This window comes from Aulonocara sp. 'chitande type north' Nkhata Bay, linkage group LG2, assembly GCF_057382095.1.
Source record: "Aulonocara sp. 'chitande type north' Nkhata Bay isolate Kocher_YH1m ecotype deep benthic linkage group LG2, A_spYH_male_GT1.1, whole genome shotgun sequence".
NCBI lineage: Eukaryota > Metazoa > Chordata > Actinopteri > Cichliformes > Cichlidae > Aulonocara > Aulonocara sp. 'chitande type north' Nkhata Bay.
Window position 1 is genome coordinate 17,101,572 of NC_141345.1, and position 23,629 is coordinate 17,125,200.

Here is a 23,629-nt window from a genome sequence, read left to right on the forward strand (position 1 = left end):
TCTGTCAAAACAACATGTTTAGGGAGAAACTAGCGAGCTAACTTCAAACTTGGTTAAATTTAATAAATTCTGTTTTCATGGATACCTGGATGTTGAACTTAATTGTTACACCTGGTAGAGCAGAACGCTGATCATTTTATTACAGATGAAAGAATTTGGACAGTTTGTAACTCTCAGTGTTCCGCCAGTGTTCGTTTGACTTTGGGACCTGAAGCGGAGTTTGGACCCGGAAACGGCTAATGACGTCAGACTTAAAGACTGGATATTTGAGCTGTCTGATTTTAACATTAACCTAAACCTAGCCAATTAGAAAAGTAAACTAATATCAAGAAGCCATGATTATGATGATATATGTGTATGTAGATAATTACATTTTTACATTTAATGGCTGCATTTACCCTCTATGTTCCTACCATATCTACATTGTTACATGTGTACTGTGAGTCAGACGCTAGCTAGCTAGCTTTACCTTGGAATGACGCAAGCCAAGAAAACTAGCTAGCTTGTTGTAATTTACAGTTGGCATATTTTTGGACAAGAAACAAAGTTAACCAATTAGAGAAAACTTGGGAAAAATCAATTGATATGTGTATATATAATATGTTCTTAAAAAGAAGGGCAGAGTAGCTCATCGACAGCAAAAGGCCTGAAAGACCACAGAAAACAAAAGTGATATTAACAAGGAGGTACATGCATAAAGTCTTCAATCAAGAGACGCCTTCATGAATGGAAATTTAAAAGATTTATACCAAGTTGCAAACCTTTGGTTACACCGAAGAATAAAAATGTCAGATTAGAAAATGTTTGCCAGAAAACATCTAAAAGAGGCTCTTTGGAATGATGAATTTAAGAATAACTTGAAAGATTAACAGAAAGATGGGAAGAGAAAAAAAGGCAAAAGAGAGAAACAGCTGGTGATGTGAAGCACACCACATTATCCATCTAACACGGAGCACGCAGCGTGCCCTGTTCTGCTTCTTTATTAAAAAACAGAGAAGGAGCGAAAGGAGAGAGCGAGGTCGGTCGTGTTTTCAGTGCACGGTGGTGGATAAATGTACATTTTGCATGTCTGTGTCGGGGCGTAATAGATGTAGATAATGGAGAATATGACAAATTGATAATAACTGGGAAACCATTTGCGTTTAACTATGACAGACTGAGTAACTCACGCGCAGTGGCTGCAATATCACATTTACAGACACATGCAAACACAAATTCAGGAGAAAACAGCTGTCCTGTCTGTGAAAGCACAGGAACTCTTCAAGGATGGACTCAATGATGTTAATGATGTCAGAGAGCGGTTACCTAGCAACACACCATATGTCGTCAGGCCAAGTGCGTTACGATTATAAAGAGGGAAAACACAGCCACACACTCATGCTCAAGTATCGTCATTAATGTGTAGCTCAGTTATACACACAACCTTACCCACACACATACGTCCTCCCAGACTCATGTGTCATCTGATGAATAGCATTCATCTACCAAGGGGGGGTGAAGAGATGGATGATGGGAAAATTCTGGCCCTTTGACATCGTGACCTGCTGCACGGTGGCTGTGTGAGTGGAAATGAGCATGTAAAAAAATGGATTTAATGACTTTACCAACCATTTTAAACACATGTCACAGAAAAAGAAGTTATTGGTCATTAAAACACATTTACCAAGAATTCAGTTTTCAGGTGATGGTGGTTACAAAGGACATCAAGGAGGGAATCAAAGCTTTAAGAAAATCTATTTGGTAATTTTCCATATTCAGCCTTCTATGTGCCTCCTTTCCAATGTTTGTGAGAAATAAAAACAGCCAGTACCTAACAGATTATAAAGCTCCAGCACACCCACCCACTCATGCACATATGTTTATCTTGTTAACTAATTGATGCTTCTACATACTGAGATTGGAATTCAGCTGAGAAAACGGTGTGATTAGAATAATTGAAAGGGGATGCTGCTGCTTCTGCTGCTGCCTTGTGCAGCTCTGTTGAAATGCAGCCGACTGGAGTCAGCTTTTATTTTGGTAAATCACCAACTCTGCATTTGCACCAATCCCTGGTGGGTCACTAACTCCCTAAGCGCCTTCCAGTTTATACTAAAACTTATACTGAACCCACCCTGATTGGGTGCTGGTGCAGCACAACCTTGACTGAATGCTGACTCCACTCCACTGCACCAAAGATGTTGCATAAGCAAGCCCCTTTGTTCCAATGGGCTAAACTTTATCATGATTAGACACCAGGTAAAGGCAACACAAGTGCAAGCTGTGTATCCTTTATTTAGCTGGTTATAATGACAGAAATTCTGCTACTTATGAATATCTGTTTAAAATAATATATTTAAAAATTTGTTTGTGTGTTCAGGAGATGACCCATTCCTGGCCTCCTCCACTAACAGCCATACACACTCCTGGGAAAGCTGATCAGACCAAATTTCCCATCCCAAACAAGGTTAGTATGCTTTTTCTTCTACTACACCCAAAACCTTTCATCACTAAAAATCAAAGTGGCTCACATTAATCCGTAATAGTGTACATTCTCTCCGAATGACACGCCTGCTGATGCATGCTTCCTTCAAAGTTGTTATCATGTTCTTGGGCCTTGATCATTTTCACTTTAAGCGTGAGTCAGCGAGCGGTGGAAAAAGATGCGATGCAGTCGTGAAAAACCTTTACTTATACTGTGACACTTATTGGAGGGGCGCAGTAACACTAACTGCAGTCTGTCACTGAAAATCTTCAGTCTGCTCATTAGCTCTGATTCACAAATGTACTGCAGCAGTGATGCTGGGATAGAATCACATTACTGTTGGCTCATTCTGCACAGTGGCACAAATGACAGCCAATGAAATTACTGTGTTAAGGTCTATTAACACATAGTGAGTAAAGGGGAAACTCCCAGTGCATCATGGGAATCCCCCAGCAGCCTACACCTGTTGCAGCATAACTAAGGGAGGATTCAGGGTCACCTGGTCCAGCCCTAACTATATACTTTATCAAAAAGGAAAGTTTGAAGCCTAATCTTAAAAGTAGAGATATTTATTTATATTTAAAATCATCTATCAAGTTGTCAGATCAGCCATAATAAAAAAAAAAAAAGGTTTCCACATGTTAAACAACACCTTTGGTTGTTGTTGGTATAAATTGTAAGAATCATAGTTTCTCATTTTGTTCGGCTTTTTGTCAGATTTTTACCAATAAATCATTAAGTTGATGCACAAGTTGTGGATGAAAGGCAAATTTTAATGGATTGCTAACGTGACCCCGCTCTGCACCCCTACAAAGTTTTATCATAATTAATTCAAAAGTTTTGGAGATATCATATTTACAGACAGACTGAAACCCAAAGTCTACCAAAATCATCACCTCGTTGGCGGCAGTAATAAAAAAGTATTTTCAAGTAACGTCAGCAAATCAGGCGAATTTCAAAGTTTCCACCTAATCACTGGAATTAAACTTACTGACAGTTTAATGCAAAGTTATTCACTTGGCAACAAAATACTTTCTTATTAACTTAGCTATTACCGTCTATTCTTACTGTCCCTTAACATGTTTAATCGCTCAGTCAGGAAAAGGGCAAAACAGTCTGAAAAGACTTTGTTCCACCGCTGACACGGCGTGGTCTTCCTTACTTTGTGAAGCAGAGGACCGCAGGTGAACACCGCTAATAAGCACCAACGGCGTCCTCTGTGTGTTAGGTGTGGCTGTGTGCAGGCAGGAATAGGACCCAAGGTGCAGACTCCGGAGACAGACGTGAACTCAAAAAGGCTTTAATGCTGAACGCAACATGACATAACTAGAAAAACTCAAAATAAACTTACACCGGTGGACAGGCAAAACACACAGCAAAATAAACGGTAGATCGCGACACAGACACTAAGAAACACAGGGCTAAAATACACAGAGGGAGCAATCAGGGAATGGGTAACAGGAGGGAAACACAGCTGGGGCAAATCAGGCCTAACGAGACAAGAGGAAGCAAAACCAGACATATTAACATCACACATGGACTTTCAAAGTAAAACAGGAAACATAACAGACTCACGGGCAGGCACTATAACAAAGGGAACAGAGACACTGACTGGATGTGGGGATACAGCAGAAAGGGGAGACAGCAACATGGAACACAGACAGAAAACCAGAACACTAAAACTCTAACCAAACCCCACCCAGAGAACCTAAACTAAGAATAATCCTAAAACCCATAAAGCAAAGCTAGAATATAATGAAATAACAAAATCAAAGAACCAAAAACACTGGGTCAACGACCCAGGGACCCTAACAGTACCCCCCCTTAAGGGCTGGCTTCCAGACAGCCCAAACCAGAACACCAAAAACAAAAAAACAACCCAACCAGGGTGGGCGGTGGGGGAACCAGGACGGAGGGCACGAAACAAATGAAACACATTGAGCCAGAAACAAACAAAAAAAAAAGTGCAAACACTGGAGCCCGGAAAGCAACAGAACAAAAAACAGGCTCATGACAGGCGCAGGCAGCCAGGAAAAACTGTTCACAAAAAGTTCAGGGGGCCGGCCCGGAGGCTGACAGCACAATAGTCCAAACCCGGGCAGTTCAGGGGGCGGCCCGGAGGCTGACGGCCCAAGAGCCCAGAAAACAGTTCAGGAGGCCGGACAGGCGGAAGGCACTGACGGCGACCGAGCAGGTCAGGAGGCCGGCCGGGCGGGAGGCAGCGACGGCGGAGCAGTACAGGGGGCCGTCCATGACGCCGGCGTAGGTCAGAGGGCTGTCCATGACGGCAACGACGTCCAGTCATCGGCCGGACAGAACGTGCAGGACGAGCAGGCCGGACAGGACGAGCAGGCCGTGCGGGACGTGCAGGAACAGACAGATTGGAGACCTCAGGGGCAGACAAAACTGAACCCTCGGAGGCCGGACCAGGCGGAGCTGCAGACTCGGAGGCCGGACCAGGCGGAGCTGCAGACTCGGAGGCCGGACCAGGCGGAGCTGCAGACTCGGAGGCCGGACCAGGTGTAGCAGAAGCCGAGGCAGAAGCTGGACCAGGCGTAGCCGAGGCAGAGGCTAATGGCGGCTGGATGGGCTCCTCGGGCCCTCCAGCTGAGGTGGCGTGAGACTGAACGGGCTCCTCGGGCCCTCCAGCAGGAAGAGACGGCTGAAGCGATTCCTCGGACCCTCCAGCGGAGACAGGTGGCTGAAGCGGTTCCTCGGACCCTCCAGCGGAGACAGGTGGCTGAACGGGCCCCTCGGACCCTCCAGCGGAGACAGGAGGCTGAACGGGCCCCTCGGACCCTCCAGCGGAGACAGGAGGCTGAACGGGCCCCTCGGACCCTCCAGCGGAGGCAGATTGCTGGACGGATGACAGAGGAGAGGAGTGACGATGGCGTCGCTTCCTTCTAGATGAGGGAACTGAAACTGGCGGAGATACGGAGACCTCCTCCTCATCCGGCCACATGGCCGCCAGGAAAAAGGCAGGCGAATGGGCAGGCGAACAAGGTCCTGGCTGGTGTGAGGAAGGAGAGGCAGTCTGAGGTAGCGACGAGGCAGGTGGTGAGTGTGTGTTGTCCTGGGGCGGCGGTGAAGAAGTGGAAGTGAAGGTAGAGAGAGCAAGCTCGCCAGCCCTGACTTGCTCCCTCCAGGCAGCTATGGAGCTGCCCAGCACAGTGTCCATAGAAAACTGAGTAAGCCGAGGGTTGCTCCGAATGATGGCATCCACAGCACTTAGCCCAACTGCCATGGTCCTCAAATCATTGGCCTGAGCAATGCGGTCAAGGAGCCTAATCATCCGCTCCATCTCAGCATCGAATCCAAAAGCTGAAGAGTCTGCAGGGTCCATGTTCTGGTCGCGATCTTCTGTTAGGTGTGGCTGTGTGCAGGCAGGAATAGGACCCAAGGTGCAGACTCCGGAGACAGACGTGAACTCAAAAAGGCTTTAATGCTGAACGCAACATGACATAACTAGAAAAACTCAAAATAAACTTACACCGGTGGACAGGCAAAACACACAGCAAAATAAACGGTAGATCGCGACACAGACACTAAGAAACACAGGGCTAAAATACACAGAGGGAGCAATCAGGGAATGGGTAACAGGAGGGAAACACAGCTGGGGCAAATCAGGCCTAACGAGACAAGAGGAAGCAAAACCAGACATATTAACATCACACATGGACTTTCAAAGTAAAACAGGAAACATAACAGACTCACGGGCAGGCACTATAACAAAGGGAACAGAGACACTGACTGGATGTGGGGATACAGCAGAAAGGGGAGACAGCAACATGGAACACAGACAGAAAACCAGAACACTAAAACTCTAACCAAACCCCACCCAGAGAACCTAAACTAAGAATAATCCTAAAACCCATAAAGCAAAGCTAGAATATAATGAAATAACAAAATCAAAGAACCAAAAACACTGGGTCAACGACCCAGGGACCCTAACACTGTGTTTGACTCACCAGTTCAATTATCTCTCAGAGCTCAACACAGCCAGCCTGTAATCAACAGAACAAATTCATCCGTCGAATAAAAAAAGAAAAAAGTTGAGGATCTGCAGATCACTTAGACTGTAGAAATAAATAAATAAGATAAAAACTACTTCAAGTTGAACGCTTTTCCACTTTATCGTTTAATCGTTCATCAAAAACAAGAAAACTGAGTGTGTATTTAACAGGAACAGTGATAACAGCCACAGCTGAAGAGTCAAGGAAACAAAGATCACCTACAGAAATGTCATCAGCAAAATAACTCTGTATCCTCACCTGCACTGTTTGTCTGTCATGTTTGAAAAGTGACGTTCAGGCACAATAAAAGCAGACTGAAGATTTCAGAAGATCGATGTTCAAAGTTTCACCCGCCGCTACAAAAAAGGGAAGATTTACGACGCCTTGTAATATATATATCTAGAAGATTTGCCACATTAAAAGAAGCAGCAATGCTGTATTGAACATTTATCTCTGAGGTGACGATAACAATTCTCCCTGAAACAGCAGACTGATTTTTTTTGCCTCATGCTTTTATGAATTACTCTTAATATGCAAAGTGCCTCATTGGTGTTGGTGTGAGGTGAAGTAGGAATGTAAACACAGAGGCAGTAAGTCTGACTGAGTACTTAATGAATTAGGAAGGACTGTTGTGGCGCCTTCAGCCTCCAGCCTCACACTAATCCTGCGTCACAGTGAGTTTTAAGAATGAGGAGGAGCGTCGACGCGGGGAGATGAGAGGCTCTGAATTCTGTGTAATGGCATCCTTGTGCTGCTGTGAAATCAATAATGACATCTGTTGGTTTATTCATTCAACTCGTCTCCCTCTGGCTTTCTCTTTCCTTCTCTCCCGCTCTCTAGGAGTCACAGCATGTGACCTCGGGCTACAACACCCAGAGTAAGTTTTCCCAGCGTAAACACTCACGTATGAGCTCTGCGATAATTAATGCTGCCGAGGCCATTAAAGGTAACGCCACCCAGGAGGAATGTGAGAAAGGCAGCTGACGTTGAAATGAAATCATTGCCACGGGAGGAGGGTAGTCGGAAAAACCTTTGCTTTTAACTTCCTGGGTTCATCTGAACAAGTAATCAGACAAACGTGATGAGTGGAAATCGGGGGCTTGTGTTTGAACTGACAGCATCACATTAGAGTAGATTAATGAGGGTAAAAGGTTCTGTCACAGTGTATATTAATTCATGCATAACATTTAAAAAGTAGCTCTTTCTTGAAAATGCGTCCACACGGCAGCAGTTGTATGATCTCCTGCGTTTTCTGTCATATAAATACTGTTAGAGGATTGATGTTAACCTCAACCGAAGTTTAGATAGTGAGGTCAACATATGCACAAACAATCACGCTGCTTTAAAAGCTCTTCAGACTCACTTTAAATGCTGAGTTTGAGGTTTTTTCCCCCTATTATTGGCTCTGTGTGATGTCAGGAAGCAGGGATGGCCTTATATGGTCATAGCACAGCTCTAGCTAACAAAACAGAAGCCCCACCCACCTGCTGCTTTGTCATTCATTTCTCAAATGAGTGACTGAGCCAGTCAGAAGAAAGATGTTTTAAGTTAAGGTCATTCTTTTAGCCACTGAGCTCAGTGACACAAACATGTTGACAACCCCCCTGGCAACCACTGGTATTCTGTAAGTGATTGGCAAGTGGTTGCTGGATGTCACTCGCTTAAATCAGGCACTGTGAGAAGACTGTGCTGCTCCCAGATCCTCCACAGCAACTGCCAGCAACCTTCAACATCCACTCACAACCGTCTGGGGAATACGGAGGTCCCCTAGCGAGAGGTGGTTGTCAGTTGGCTGCTAACCAACCTGTGGGACCTGGGCAATCAGGCTGTTGTATAACATAAATATGGCTTATTTTAAACTGTGAATCATGTGAATCCTCTAGTATGATTTAGGAAGAAAAATACAGAGCTGGAAATAAGAATAACAGGCCCCTATAAAGATGTTTATACAATTAGATATCTAAAAACCTGTGTTGGTGGTGGAAGTTGCACACAGTAATGGATTAAATTGTTGATAAGTCAGCCAGGTGGGCCGGAGTAATTTACATATCTAGATCTGGGGCGATTGTGGCTCAAGAGTTGGGAGTTCGCCTTGTAATTGGAAGGTTGCTGTTTCGAGCCTCGGCTTGGACAGTCTCAGTCGTTGTGTCCTTGGGCAAGACACTTCACCCGTTGCCTACTGGTAGTGGTCAGAGGGCCCAGTGGCGCCAGTGTCCGGCAGCCTCGCCTCTGTCAGTGCACCCCAGGGTGGCTGTGGCTACAATGTGTGAAGGGGTGGATGACTGGATGTGTAAAGCGCTTTGGGGTCCATAGGAACTAGTATAAAGCGCTATACAAATACAGGCCATTTACCATTTTATCTGATCACATTCCAGGCTGATTTGAGATAATGAGACAATAATTAAAACAAGGTGTTAATGCTAACAATCAGATGTGATTATGTAGATAATGCGTCCAAATGCAGATTGCATATCAGAACCAGGTGTAAAAAGCTTTGATTCCTAAGACCTTATGGATATACCGCATATTTACAGATAACACGTCTGGTTAATGGTGATGGTGTTAGAGGTTGAAAAACACCTTAAATACAGTTTTCTATTTCACCGGTGGCCTCTGGGCTCCTGTGTTTGTGTGTGTGTTCTTCCATCGGTTGAGACACCTCTGAAACCACAAAATAGGTCATTATGAATCAGTCAGAATAAAGCGACACGCCATAACACTGTCAAAAAGCTCCATAGTTGAGTCTAGCTGGTCATCCATTGCATCCGTTTTTAACATACTATCAAGCAGAGAGGAAAAACTGTTTTGCCACAGGTTGATAAAGTCATACAAAAAGCGATTACTTCAGGTTATTGCTGCAAAAGGTGGAAAAGGTGGTTCTACAAGCTACTGAATCATGGGATGCATTTAGTTATTCACAGTCCTGTGGAAACTTTCCTTTTTCACAGGACTCTACGCTAACTTCACCTAGTACTGCATATAGTACCTTACAGTATTTCCGACTCCCAGGGTTGATCAGATCATGAAAAGCTTTTCTGAGGTTGTTGCTCTTTGTTAAATCCATCTTGTAGTGTTTTGAGTTATTTGTGCCGTATATAAAGCTCAAGCATTTCCCCACTGGCAGGTTTTTCCTCTCTGTGTAAGAAAAGAAGAAATACGACTGACTGGAATATGAAATACAGCAAAAAGGATTCTGTTCACAGACTCCTCTGTATATCCACTTGGAAAATAAATAATCTCCTCGTTTTTGTCAGAGTGTTTCAGTTTGACTTTTATTGCAAAAGGACATTTACTTACTGTTTTTACCCCACAATCCTGTTACCAAAGCAAACAGATACACACTGGAACAGAGTGTCATATTTTCCAATGTGACAGTACTGCTGGTCTACAGTGATGTGAGTTTGGCTTCCTGTCAAACACTAATCAACACACACAGACACAAGTCTTGACACATGCAAAACTGTGATACAGTGATTGAATGTTCTCTGTTGTGTTGCAGAGCGATGTACTGTATCAGCTAACAAGCCTGCTGCTAAACCACCAACTGCACCGCAGAAGTCGTGAGTATATCTCTCTCTTTTTCTCTGACACACGCACACACAGAGAAACTGAGAATTTCTGACCTGCTGCTGCTGCTTCTGCTGCGTTTGCCTCAAGGTAAAATTAAACTTGACTCTTGGATGAAATTCACTGGTGGTAGGAGGAGAAAAAAAAGATTGTGTGGATCAGAGCGGGAAAGTGCAGCTACATTAATTTAACGTGAGCCAGGAGCATATTGCAACATCTCTGGCTGCAACCCACTCCACGCATCACTCACAGAGCTGTACGGCAGGATGAGAGTGGAAAGGCACAAATCTCGACTTGTAAGGCCGCGTTATGACCCCGGTTTGCACTGCACGTTTGCTCGCGACGAGCTTAACGAGTCAAAAACGCAAGAGCAAGTGAGAAAGGAAGGATAAAACTGAGTGTCATTACGCTAGCTAGCCAGCTTAGCTCCTGCAGTGGTAACTTAACCCAACTTACCCTGATGTGGATTTGAGGCGGTTCATATTTTAACAGTGTCAGTAAGATCAAACTGCTGCGTCTCTCAGCTCATCTCAAGCCAAGCGCTAACCTCTGGGCATGAAACATCAAGCTAACGTAAAGTGTAAAAAACGTCAGTTTCTCCAGACACCCCTTTAGGCTCTCCAGAGGCAAATCAATCCCCAACTTCACAGATGAAACTGACATGTTTACAGCCTGGTACAAAAAAAATCAGTTTTTAACCTTGAAAGTGAATTTCCTCATTTCATGACAACTACATACGGGGTGACTTTTTCCCCTTTTATGACTGACGCTTTGAAAGGCTTGAAAGGTGCCCCAGATGGCAAAAACTGCAGTTCCACTAGGTGCTGCTTGAGGTTGGCTCCAGATACATGTAAGTCCCCACAGACTCCCATGTTAAAATGTCCAACATATTTACAGCTGGGTACAAAGATGGTTTTGACTTCTATGGAGAGTTTTTCCCCTGTCATATCAGCTGTGATTATATGATTTTTTTTTTAATAACTCATCCACTTCACTTGCTAGCACCTGCTCATCTGTTGCTTTGAGTCATTAAGCTGGACCTCTCTGCTGTGTTACTGGCTATTCCATGTCTGAAATTGTGTCAAGAAATTGGTGGAGAAGCTTGTTGCAAATAGCAGCGGTTTCCCTAACTCAAACTGAAAAGTGACACATAAGAAAATCTGAAAACTGTGTAACCAGATAGGAGTCAGAAGTCATGTGACTTGTATACCAACTACCACCTTACCTGCCTCTCCATCCTCTCCATTGTTCTTTCAATCATGGAAAACGACACTAACTGGCAACCTAGTAACCTAAAATGTGAGAAGAAGGGGTGGTCAGTAAATGAGTCAGCAATACATCTGCTAAATATACTTAGACTTTATCCTGAAAGTTGTTTCTTAAGAGAGTCATAGTTACTCCCGCCGTTTACCCATGCTTCATTGAATTTCTTCACTTTGACATTCAGAGCACTGGGCAGAAATCACATCGCGTCAACACCCACCGTGGGCCTTCGCGATGCTTTGTTTTAATTAACTAATTAAACAAGTTAAAATTAAACTCCGTCTATATATGTATCCATCTCTTCTCTTTTGCTTATTCATATCAGGGTTTCATAATTCTTTAAAATAGCTTGCATGTATTTCAGTATCTAAGGAAGAGGATTTTGATCTGCTGTCACACCATATCATATAAAGTAGTACAACTCTCGTGTTACTACATCTAATGAGAGTTTTTAAGTGTCAAGTGTGATGCATTATTTATACACTTTATTAAAAACCTCATTTAAGGGTTAGAGAGTATTTGGTGAGGATGGCGTCAAAAAGCACTCTCCTAAAAAAGACTTGATGGGTAGGAGATGATGCAAAAATCCTGCAACTTAAGAAAAAGTCAAGGCAGTCTTGTAAGTTAGCGGTAATTCAGCTGGATGGTTTGATTAAAGTCCCAGGTCAAAATGTAAGTTCTCATTTCCTTCACTTTAGATATGCAGTTAAATAGTTAATTATATCTCCATTAGGATGAAGTCTGTGGGAGCTGCAGTGCTTTCTGTGCCGTTTTATGCTAAGCTTTCAAAGCTGATAAGCCCTTTCCTGTTGATTACTCATGTATACCCCACAGTGCAATTTTTTCCCCAATCTTGTATTCAAACATAAATGCTGCTTTGTTTATTAGGGTGAAATAATTGTTATTGGTTAAAAACAATGCCTAGTTTACTGCTGCCATTAGGCCATTCTCTGTTTTCACTGTGATGCTCAACAGGCGTAAAATGTTCTCTTTAATGAATAGGCCTACCTCGTCTTATTCAACAGTAAATGAGCTGTTTAGGCTAATTGCTATATTCTTTGCTGAATGTTTACTATGTCTGGCTTTACAGAAAACTCATCCAGCTGTAATCCTTCTCCAGGCTCAGTACCTTAATGCCCAATAAGAAAAACACAGTGAATTCTGCTGTTTCATTATAGTCAATAGCGCAGTGAGTAAGAAGTTTTGTGACACTGTGATCCAATCACATGATATTCATTTAGGCAAATGCATGAAAAAGCCTCCTTTAGTGAACCAGTTTTTGAGCTTTGCTGGCTCAGAAACACAGATAACACCTTGGTTAGTGTCTGTGAAGGTTCTCAGTCATCCAGGTCATTGTAGTCAAAGGAGCTTTCAAAGAAAAGCGTCTGGACTTCTTTAAGTTGTTTGAAGACGTTTCACCTCTCATCCAAGAAGCTTCTTCAGTTCTAAGGTCAAATGGCGGAGACTCTCAGATTTAAACCCAGTGGGAGTTTCCCCCTTAAGAGGGACAAAGAACCCCCTGATCTCTCACCCGAAACCCTGGCTGATTGAGACCCACACCCGTTTTCACACCTTGGCTGATGTGATTAGAGGAACATCAGGGGGTCCTTTGTCCCTCTTTGGGGGGAAACTCCCACTGGGTTTAAATCTGGGAGTCTCCGCCATTTGACCTTAGAACTGAAGAGGCTTCTCGGATGAGAGGTGAAACGTCTTCAAGCAACTTAAAGAAGTCCAGACGCTTTTCTTTGAAAGCTCCTTTGACCACCTTGGTTAGGGTGCATTTGTCAACAAAAAGCGCTTTGTATAAAATAAAATATAATGCTAAAAAACGCTTAAAGACTTTTTACTGCAGTACACTTTAAGTAAAGTTGTCTGACACTTAAAAAATAAGTCACAGACACAGTTGAACCCCACTTATGCTAACTTTAGCCATTTTGCCAAATACATTTTGAGCTAAGCTAGCTAGCTAGTTAGTGAGAGCTAATGAAAGCTTGTCATTTCAGCTTTACAAAGCCAGAGACATTAGAAAGGATAAACAAACCACTTGAAGAATCCCAAATAGGAGAAGGAACCCTGAAGTGCCAAAAATGCCAGTTAAATAAGTTTACAGCAAAAATCATTACCAGTTTCCTTACAGGTAGAACACAAACCCCTACATTATCATTGGAAAAGTGCTACCTTTGGTGTCCAGCAATCATTAACCATAAAACTGGGGTCCAGGTGGTGGTATTACTACGCAGGTAAAGTCTAAAATAGCAGCCTGCCAAAACTTTCCTCAACATTTGTTTTTAAAATGCAGTTATTAATAATAATAAGAAGAAATACTTTATCGCAGTCAAAACATGAAAAACAAGATTAAAAACATATCTAATATCGATATCAGAAAACAAAATAGTTCAGAAAGATAAAAGATTATACCAAAGAAGAAACTCGATCAGATAGAAAATGCAAAAAAGTGAATTCATAAATCTAAACCTGATACAGGAAGTAGCTTAAAGCTAAAATGAAGCAGGTGTTGTTGCATTACGTGGTAGAGATTTTTTTTCTACCATGTACAGTAAGTAATCACGGTGTTAATCATTCACAGCTAATGTTTTGCTTAAAAGACAACAAACTATGACCCAAATTAGTTTACAGTTTCAGTGATCAGCTGTATAAACCTCGGATTTTGAATCTCAGGGACCTCGACCTCCAGGTCAGAGGTCAAGTTTTCTGAAAGTCTTGCGAATGTGATGAAGAAGACATAATCTTAACTCTGACAGTGAACTTATGCTAAGACGATGAACACGTTAGCGTACCGTTATCCGTCCACTCCATCCAACTTCCAATTTACGCACTGTTTTGGTCTCCGGAGGGAAAACTGTGGCTCTTTATCTGCTGAGCGCTACGCTGTGCTCCAGGGAGACGAGTGTCCAGGCAACCGTGTGTACATTTAGATTTGCAGGGTGAGCAGATGCACATGTGGAAGTATTGAGTAATTAGCTTAGCGTGGCTTTGATTGTGGCTCCTCCTCGAGTGATGGAGCTCTGGTAGCGCTGAACTTTTACCAATAAAAGGACTCAATTTTATAAAGGCAATTAAGAGCATCTGCACCTAGTAGAAATGTGATGTTCTGCTTTCTAAGCTCTGCATGTCATGGATGCTTTAGTCCATAACTCATTTATATCTTGAGTGCGTCTGTCCTCCTTATTCTCTCTTGTGCATTTTATTCATTTCCCTGCCATGCTTCCCTTCCTCGCTCTCTCTCCCTCTCTCTCTATTCAGCCTGCATCTCCCTCTCTTTCAGTCGCTGCCACCACCACTCGCTCCCCTTCACTTCCCCATCATTATCATCTCCATCTCACTCACTATCTCTCTCTCTCCATCTGTCCCTTCTTATGAAATAAAATATGAATCCATTATTCATTCATTCAAACATATCTATCATCGCCGTGTGCAGCGCCGTGCCCCTTATCTGCAAAGCTTTTTCTTATTGTGCTTCGGTTATTCACGACTCATACAGCCCCATCTGAAAACACCACAACACTGGGGAGTATTTTTTAGCGGTGCAAGCACTGACAAGAGTGGTTCGTGAGGCAGTAAAAATCCCTTTAGGGGATTCTCCTGTCATAACAATAGCAGTGCAAGCTTAAAATAACAGTAGTTTGTGTGGAGGGTTTATATAAAGCAATAAAACATGGGAACTTGCCAATCCACAGCACATAAATACTGAATAATTTGTGTGGTAAGGAGCAGGTGATGCTGTGAGGGAGGTCATGTTATCGACTGCGCCTTATATATCTCTTTCATTGGAGCTGTATTGTTAGCAGTTGATCTCTCGCACGGGGAGAGCAAAGCAAACACGAGAATAGGAGAAACAGGGCAGCGACCAGGTTCTTTTTCCAATTAGAAACCTCTTTAAAAAATCAGCCTGCAATCGTGATGAAGGGCCCGTGTCTGCCGAGCACCTCCTCTTTTGTTTCCAAGAAATTCTTGGCCGTAGGTCAGCAGTTGTCAGACAGAACGTTTCCAGGTGAAAAAACAATCCCTGAGCTCTAAAAGCTGAACATCTGGTAGGTTTTTAGCTGTGAATGTCCGCTTCCTCATTCCCCAACATGAACCACCAGCTCGCTGCTTTTTTTTGCTGTGTAATTAATCCGTTGACCAAAAAAAAGGCTCTTGAAAGGGAATCGCAGATCACAACTTGCCATAATCGAACTAATGCAAGCAGACAGGAGGTCACGGCCGCAATAACACGTGTCTCTGTGTCTCTGTGCAGAATGTTGGAGGATGACCTGAAGATCAGCAGCGACGAGGAAGAGGCCGAACAACAGGTGAGCTCCCTCTGCTGTCCGTCCTCTTATTCAGCTGCTGCATATGATCCCTCGCTCCGGCTTCTCCTCCATCTGTCCTTCAGCGTTTCATCTACTAGCATAGCACCCAGTAAATTCAGCTGTGGTTGGGTCACATTTGTTAATTCATTCATCTGGGAGTTGTCAGTGTTACTGAAAGCATAATTCGTCCTCATTTTTCCTTCCATTTGTCACTTAATGTCTTGTATTACAGTAGCTTAAAAGATAGATACTTAGAAACTTGCATCAGCTTTGACAGTGGACTCCATATGAAGGATACTGAGCCCCCAAAGTGCCCACATACTCAAAGACTTACTTTAAGTAATAGGATCACATGTAAATCTTCCTATGAGTTACATGAGTACACTGTAAAATGTTAGATTTAATGGAATTGACTGGTTTGCATTCAGTTTATATCAAGCGCTTTTCTTTAACCATTCATTATATGGATAAATGAACCTTTGATTTTATATATTGCAGTTGCATTTTCCTCAAAATGATTGCTTCCTGTTTATGAAGCATTAAATAAAAATCAGAAGGAGTAACACTGTTTATAGGTGCTGGATGTCAGTGCCGTGCCCAGAGTTATTTTGTTCTTCATGAATGACACGGCAAAGTCGGGTCATGTCATCTGGACCAAGACGCAGGACACGGAGGGAGACAAAACACAAGTTTAAACAAAGCACGAGCCGTTTATTGTGGCTGATTAGCATGAATACCAAAAAAAAGCAAAAGGCGAAGCGGGGCGAAAACTAAACTAAAACCTAAACTGGAAAAAAAATACAATTTTTGATGACTGTGACAAAAACATGAATATGACGAATAAACACGAACACGAAACTTGAGCACAACCTGAACAGAATCACGAATGACCTGAAACTTGACATGAAGGGAAGAAAACAGACGACCTGACAAAGACTGAATGGACCACACAGACTAAATACACACAAGAGGTGATCAGGGAAAGTGGAAAGACCTGGGGACACAGCTGACACAAATCAGCATAATGACACCGCAGGGGAAGTAAAACAAGAGACACCTGACTCTTCAAAATAAAACAGGAAACACTGAGAGACGCAGACATGACAACTCAGGCTTGAAAGCATGAAACACGCAGACAAGAAACACACGACAACTAACACAGAAGGCCTGAGTGGAAACGTAACCCAAACTTAACATTATCTCATGAGCAGAGATGGGCAGTAACGTTTTACAATGAACTGTAATCTGATTACTTTTTTCAAGTAACAATTAATGTTATGGATTACTATTGCAAAATAAGTTAGATTACTGTTACTTTCCTGTAAGCACGCTACGTTACTAAACCGTGATTTTGTTCGTGAGAGCGTCTAATGATAATGACGTTCGAGTGTGCGACGTCCGTGGCAACAACAGACGTGTGCAGATCAACAATGGATAATATGGAGTGCAGGAGAGAGTACGACCATGCAGCATTAAAAATGTGGACGGACTTATAGTACTTTACGGTTTATTGCGTAAAAAGTGATAAAAACATTAGTGTCCGCCGTACACAAACTTCTTTCTACAGTGAAAAATGTAACTTCAAATCTTATATGCTGGAATATGCAGAAAATAGGTTTAAATGTTAAAGAAATGTCTAAGACTGTTGCATATAATTCAATTTTTACTTGATGTAATGTGCATAACATTAAAAATTTTAAACTAATTAAACAATTTTAAAAAGAGAATTTTCCCTTTGATTCAATTTTATATGATGGATTATGCATAAAAAATAGAATTGGTCTGTTGGTTTATTACATATTCAGGTTGTGTATCATGTTTTTGAAAAATAACTAAGAAACTATGTAACTAATTACTTTTCAAAATAAGTAATCAGTAGTGTAACAGGATTACTTTGTTGGAGAAGTAGTCAGTTATAAGTAACTAATTACTTTTTCAAGTAACTTGAACAACACTGCTCATGACTATTACAAAATAACTTAACTCTACCCTTTCTTATGGAGAACACGTGATTTTAACATAATATTAACATAAGAAATCAACAATACACGAAACGCTGGGTCACAGATCTGACAGGCCAGGCTCAGGGACGAGGCGCTAAGGAAGACCAAATCTGATTGCATGCTGCCCCCTCACTGTGATGTCACAAACAGCTGGAAATCAAAGTACAACAAAGCTGGCTACAGGTTTATACTGAAGTCATGCAGGGTGCAGGGGGAACGACTCAGGTTTTACAGTATAAATACTGGCTGACATTTACACTTTAGAAGAGTCAGTTAGTTGTTATTATTACATAATAACTGTAAGTTTAACCTGACATTTATCTCACACTACACATCAAGACTAACATTGTGCAACTTCATGCTGAAGAAAATGTGCAATATGATCAAAAGCTTCAGGAAAACTAATACATGTAATTTCTGGTGAGATTGTTTATTTTTTCCTATTAAAATGCAATAAACCAAACACAGACATGCAGGAAAGTGAGATGTTCCAGTAACAAGCAGACACGGAGAAAAGAAAGTGAAAGCTCCTCCTGTACTTTATTTATTGACTTTATTGAGTGACTAATTACTGGCAATCTTTTGGTTTTTACTTTAAGTTTTGTAATGAATCATTTAGATGCTAATTTAATTCGTCATTCTGTAATAGCTTTTTAAATTGTTCAATTTATTAAGTGTTTGTAATTAAATACAGTAGGTCAGTTAGTGTTCTGGTGGCTCTGCATGCTAATTCTGGGGCTAAAAAACACCAAGCATAGTCATTAAAGGTCAGAATGTCAGTATCGGCGGTAGCTTCTCCATCACTGGTCTGATGTTTACAAACCTTGGAGCGGTGATGTGTCCTGTTGTGGGGTGTATCAGCATTTTTTATCCACTATTCACTGACTAAAGAGGTCGGCTTTGTCACTCTGGGAAACTTTGCATATTTGCGTGCGGTCGTCCTGCTCTTCCTGTCTTGTTTTTCAGTATGGAAATTGGCACGGTGGCCCTTTCTCCTCTAATCACTGTCATCACGCGCTAATGATGCCAGAGATGAGTTCAAAGCAGTCAGTGGGGGTCGTGCTGCTGCCCCCTCCCCACTGTGCACACAGATATCAGCGCTCATCAAAGAGTCTGTGAGATGTTTTCTGTTAATGAAGATACCGATTCCTCTCATCCCATTTTAACTGGCCTTCTGATTGTATAATAACCATGATGGTAGATATTATAATTATAAATGATGGCAGGTCATTTATAATGGTTTAAGTTTGTGTAATGTGTGCATTCAGGATTGCAGTGAGTGGCAGTATAATTAGAAAAATACTGAACAACTATGGCTTGTTTGGAAAGGTTTCCAGGAGAAAACGTCTTCTCTCTAAAAGAAAAAGAAATGGAATCGCAGCTTAGGTCTGCACACAAACTGTAAGACGTATGGAACAACGTCCTTTGGACAGACAAGACAGAAGTGGAGATGTTTGGCCATCTACGACAGTAAAAACACCCCGTCGAGCATGGTGTGCTGGAGGGGTGATGATTTGGTCTTGTTTTGCAGCCACAGGACCTGGGCACCTTGTAATCATCATATTCTGGAGTCAAATGTGAGGTCGTCTGTCTGACAGTGATCCCAAACACAGCAACAAATCTACAATGATTCAGTCAAAGTCCAGAACTCAACCAAAATATTATAGCAAGACCATAAATAAGATATCCATGAACGATTGTCTGCAAACCTCAGAGTACTGTGGAAAACGTTCTTTTTCATATGATTGTATACATTTGATTGCTTGCATCGTTTGCACTGAGTTTGTATGCATATATTTATCCAATCGAATGAGATTTGGAACAACTAGCGAGTCCTACTTGTCATATACGTCACCTTCAGCCAAAGCTGAAAAATGAAGCCAAGGTAGAAGCGCCAAAAACTGCCGTTCTTGTTGGCCACTCAGTCTCCATATGCACAGCTTTATCCATATAAAGAAATAAAGCCTGCTACAAAAACAGTTTGTTCTATAGCTGATTTCCTCCTTCATATTCTCATTCCTTTCTATATTCTTATGGGTTAAAATAAGATGTGTGGCCACTTTGACTGTGCTGACACAGGCGGCTCTACCCAGTCACTGTCTGCTAATTCTAATGAATGTGGCATCAGTCACACTGAGGCCTTAACTTACGGTGTCCTGAACCAATAAGTGACATCAGCATTTTGTCTTGTTGAACTAGATTCAATTATTTATTTTATCATCAGTCTACACGTAAGACACCATCATTTAATTAATTTCTGAGAAATAACTAAGAAACACCATCTTTGAAAAAGTTTTCCGCTCCTTTAACATGACATTTGGTCTTTGTCAGCTGTTCTTGAGGTACTTCAATAACTTCACGTAAATGTGCCAAAATGACTGGATATAGCAGTCGTAGCTGATAGTGTGTCAGAGTGAATAACAAGCTTTGGGAGTCATGAGTGAATTGACTTTAGACCTGCGAGAGAGAATTGTGTAAAGGCATGGATCTGGGGAAAATTGCAAGTATGTTTCTGCAGTGCTGAAAGTATGATGTTTGAAACAGAAGTTGTTTGGAACTATCAGCAGTTCCCTCGGTTTGAGGTACTAAAGGTATTAAAGAACCTCCTCGGTTCTAAAAGATCCTGACAGGACGTGGAGGTGGGAGAACATTATAGAAGGTCACAGACAGTCGTATAGAAGATTCCCAAAAGGCTCAAGAATTTCAATTAAATTAAATAAAATGTTATTTATATAGCGCCAAATAAAAGAAAACAAAGATTTCAAGATGCTTTGTAAGGCATAGACTCTACAACTGTACAGAGAAAACCCCAACAGTCAGTGGGAAGGAAAAACTCCCTTTTAACAGGAAGAAACCTCCAGCCAGAGCCAGGGTCATGGAGGGGCGGGGCCATCTGCCGTGACCAGCCGGGGGTGATGGGAGGGAGACAGGATAAAAGAAACACCAGAAGAAATCTCAGATAACAAGAAGCGAAGATTTGAGGCTGACGTTGCTGCTAAAGGTGATTTAACGAAGTGTCTGAACACCTTTACGTTAAAACTGGATTTTTCCTTCTTTCTGTATTTAAGAAAAAACAAAAACCTGTTTTACTCAGAATTAATTGAACCATTTGAAGATGAAGCCAAGCAGCCAACACCTTGACAGGGGCTGGAAACATCCTCTATGGATTTTATTTATGCAGCAAAGTTTCAAACACAAATGGTTTTCCTCCAATCTCCCATTTGTGGCTGACATATTGTCAAGTCCCAGCAGAATTAAAAAGAGCGAGGGGAAAGGCAGCAGTGTATGGGGGACTGTTTGTTGTATTGTTTGTGTGTAGGTAACAAAAACTACAGGCTTCATTTGTCTGTGCAAATTTTATTTTTATGTGTGTTAGCGAAAGAGATATTTGACATTTTGATATAAAAACACAAAATATATGCAGTGTATGCAAAAAGGCCACAGGATTAAGTCTAATTCGACTGTTTTCACCATACATTCAGTCGCTCTCTTTCTCTCTCACGCTCTGTATTTTTTATTTTGTTGTCAGCCTGTGTGCAAGACAGACACTGGGATTGATTTAGATAAACAGAGAGGGAGGTGCGAAAGAATGAAAGGAACGGAATAAGTTAGAGGGAGAGAGACCAAACAGAGTGAAAACAACACAGACAGGAGGAAAAGACGGAGAAAGAGGGAAAGAAAACCAGATGACAGTGAGGCTGAGATGTATTTGGTGGCATTTTTCCGTGCATGCTCTTAACAGGCTTATGGCAAATGAGTGCACGGTGTATTATCAAGCTTTCTTAGCCTGAAGTAAAACACAACACGCACACATTCATAACTGACACACACACATACAGTGGGGCAAAAAAGTATTTAGTCAGCCACCGATTGTGCAAGTTCCCCCACTTAAAATGATGACAGAGGTCAGTAATTTGCACCAGAGGTACACTTCAACTGTGAGAGACAGAATGTGAAAAAAAAATCCATGAATTCACATGGTAGGATTTGTAAAGAATTTATTCGTAAATCAGGGTGGAAAATAAGTATTTGGTCACCTCAAACAAGGAAAATCTCTGGCTCTCACAGACCTGTAACGTCTTCTGTAAGAAGCTTTTCTGTCCCCCACTCGTTACCTGTATGAATGGCACCTGTTTGAACTCATCATCTGTATAAAAGACACCTGTCCACAGCCTCAAACAGTCAGACTCCAAACTCCGCCATGGCCAAGACCAAAGAGCTTTCGAAGGACACCAGGAAAAGTATTGTAGACCTGCACCAGACTGGGAAGAGTGAATCTACAATAGGCAAGCAGCTTGGTGTGAAAAAATCAACTGTGGGAGCAATCATCAGAAAATGGAAGACATACAAGACCACTGATAATCTCCCTCGATCTGGGGCTCCACGCAAGATCTCATCCCGTGGGGTCAAAATGATCATGAGAACGGTGAGCAAAGATCCCAGAACCACACGGGGGGACCTGGTGAATGACCTGCAGAGAGCTGGGACCAAAGTAACAAAGGTCACCATCAGTAACACACTACAACGGCAGGGAATCAAATCCCGCAGTGCCAGACGTGTTCCGCTGCTGAAGCCAGTGCATGTCCAGGCCCGTCTGAAGTTTGCCAGAGAGCACATGGATGATACAGCAGAGGATTGGGAGAATGTCATGTGGTCAGATGAAACCAAAGTAGAACTTTTTGGTATAAACTCAACTCGTCGTGTTTGGAGGAAGAAGAATACTGAGTTGCATCCCAAGAACACCATACCTACTGTGAAGCATGGGGGTGGAAACATCATGCTATGGGGCTGTTTTTCTGCCAAGGGGACAGGACGACTGATCCGTGTTAAGGACAGAATGAATGGGGCCATGTATCGTGAGATTTTGAGCCAAAACCTCCTTCCATCAGTGAGAACTTTGAAGATGAAACGAGGCTGGGTCTTCCAACATGACAATGATCCAAAACACACAGCCCGGGCAACAAAGGAGTGGCTCCGTAAGAAGCATTTGAAAGTCCTGGAGTGGCCTAGCCAGTCTCCAGACCTCAACCCCATAGAAAATCTGTGGCGGGAGTTGAAAGTCCGTGTTGCTCGGCGACAGCCCCAAAACATCACTGCTCTCGAGAAGATCTGCATGGAGGAATGGGCCAAAATACCAGCTACTGTGTGTGCAAACCTGGTAAAGACCTATAGTAAACGTTTGACCTCTGTTATTGCCAACAAAGGTTATGTTACAAAGTATTGAGTTGTATTTTTGTTATTGACCAAATACTTATTTTCCACCCTGATTTACGAATAAATTCTTTACAAATCCTACCATGTGGATTCATGGATTTATTTTTCACATTCTGTCTCTCACAGTTGAAGTGTACCTCTGGTGCAAATTACTGACCTCTGTCATCATTTTAGGTGGGGGAACTTGCACAATCGGTGGCTGACTAAATACTTTTTTGCCCCACTGTATATGCTTGCATGTACTACACATTTGCGCACATATACATAGGGAGATGCACATACAGTGTACTCATGCTGACGTTGCCTCACAAGCATTTACACCAGCAAACACATAAATATAAACACATGCTGACAGAGTGTGTGTGTGTGTGTGTAAGAGAGACACACACACAGATGCACAGTGTCATTAGTATGCCGTGGCACAACACTGTGAGGGCAGCAGAGGAGTATGATGAATATGTTTTTGGCACAGAGCAAAAGGAGATGGAGGAGAGGAGGGAATTGAAAGAAGGAGCAGAGGAAGGGGGAGATGAGGAAAGAGGAGAGGAAAGGAGTGAGGGCAGAAAAAAGAGAGATGTTCCTAATGACTTTAGAAACTGACAGAAAAACAGCAACCCAATTACCGCTGCAGGACCGTCCTTTGTCTCTATCTGCCTGTGTTTCTCTCTGCGAGCTCGTGATGACAGATCACCTTGGTCAGAGCAAAGTCGGGCTTAAAAGTTCCGTCTCTATATGAAGGCACAGTTGCAGCTGGGAAAAGTGTCTAGCAGAAAGGAAGCCTTAAACACATCACGC

General features: G+C 42.4%; 2 protein-coding genes across 3 annotated transcripts in view; one reads left to right on the forward strand and one right to left on the reverse strand.

Annotated features, from left to right (window-relative positions):
- Positions 1–23,629, forward strand: part of aff2 (AF4/FMR2 family, member 2) — a 223,691-nt gene that overhangs the window by 120,015 nt on the left and 80,047 nt on the right. For both annotated transcript variants that reach the window (XM_086306075.1, XM_086306083.1), the window contains 4 exons: positions 2,357–2,443; positions 7,315–7,351; positions 9,974–10,034; positions 15,563–15,617. In XM_086306075.1, coding sequence (XP_086162201.1) covers positions 2,357–2,443; positions 7,315–7,351; positions 9,974–10,034; positions 15,563–15,617 — 240 coding nt within the window. The remainder of the gene's footprint in view (positions 1–2,356; positions 2,444–7,314; positions 7,352–9,973; positions 10,035–15,562; positions 15,618–23,629) is intronic.
- LOC147337558 (uncharacterized) lies at positions 4,763–5,808 on the reverse strand. The gene is made up of 3 exons (XM_086262948.1): positions 5,286–5,808; positions 4,936–5,240; positions 4,763–4,850 (listed from the first exon to the last, which is right to left on the reverse strand). The coding sequence occupies exons 1-3, from the start codon at positions 5,802–5,804 to the stop codon at positions 4,763–4,765; spliced, it is 912 nt and encodes a 303-aa protein (XP_086119074.1). The 5' UTR covers positions 5,805–5,808.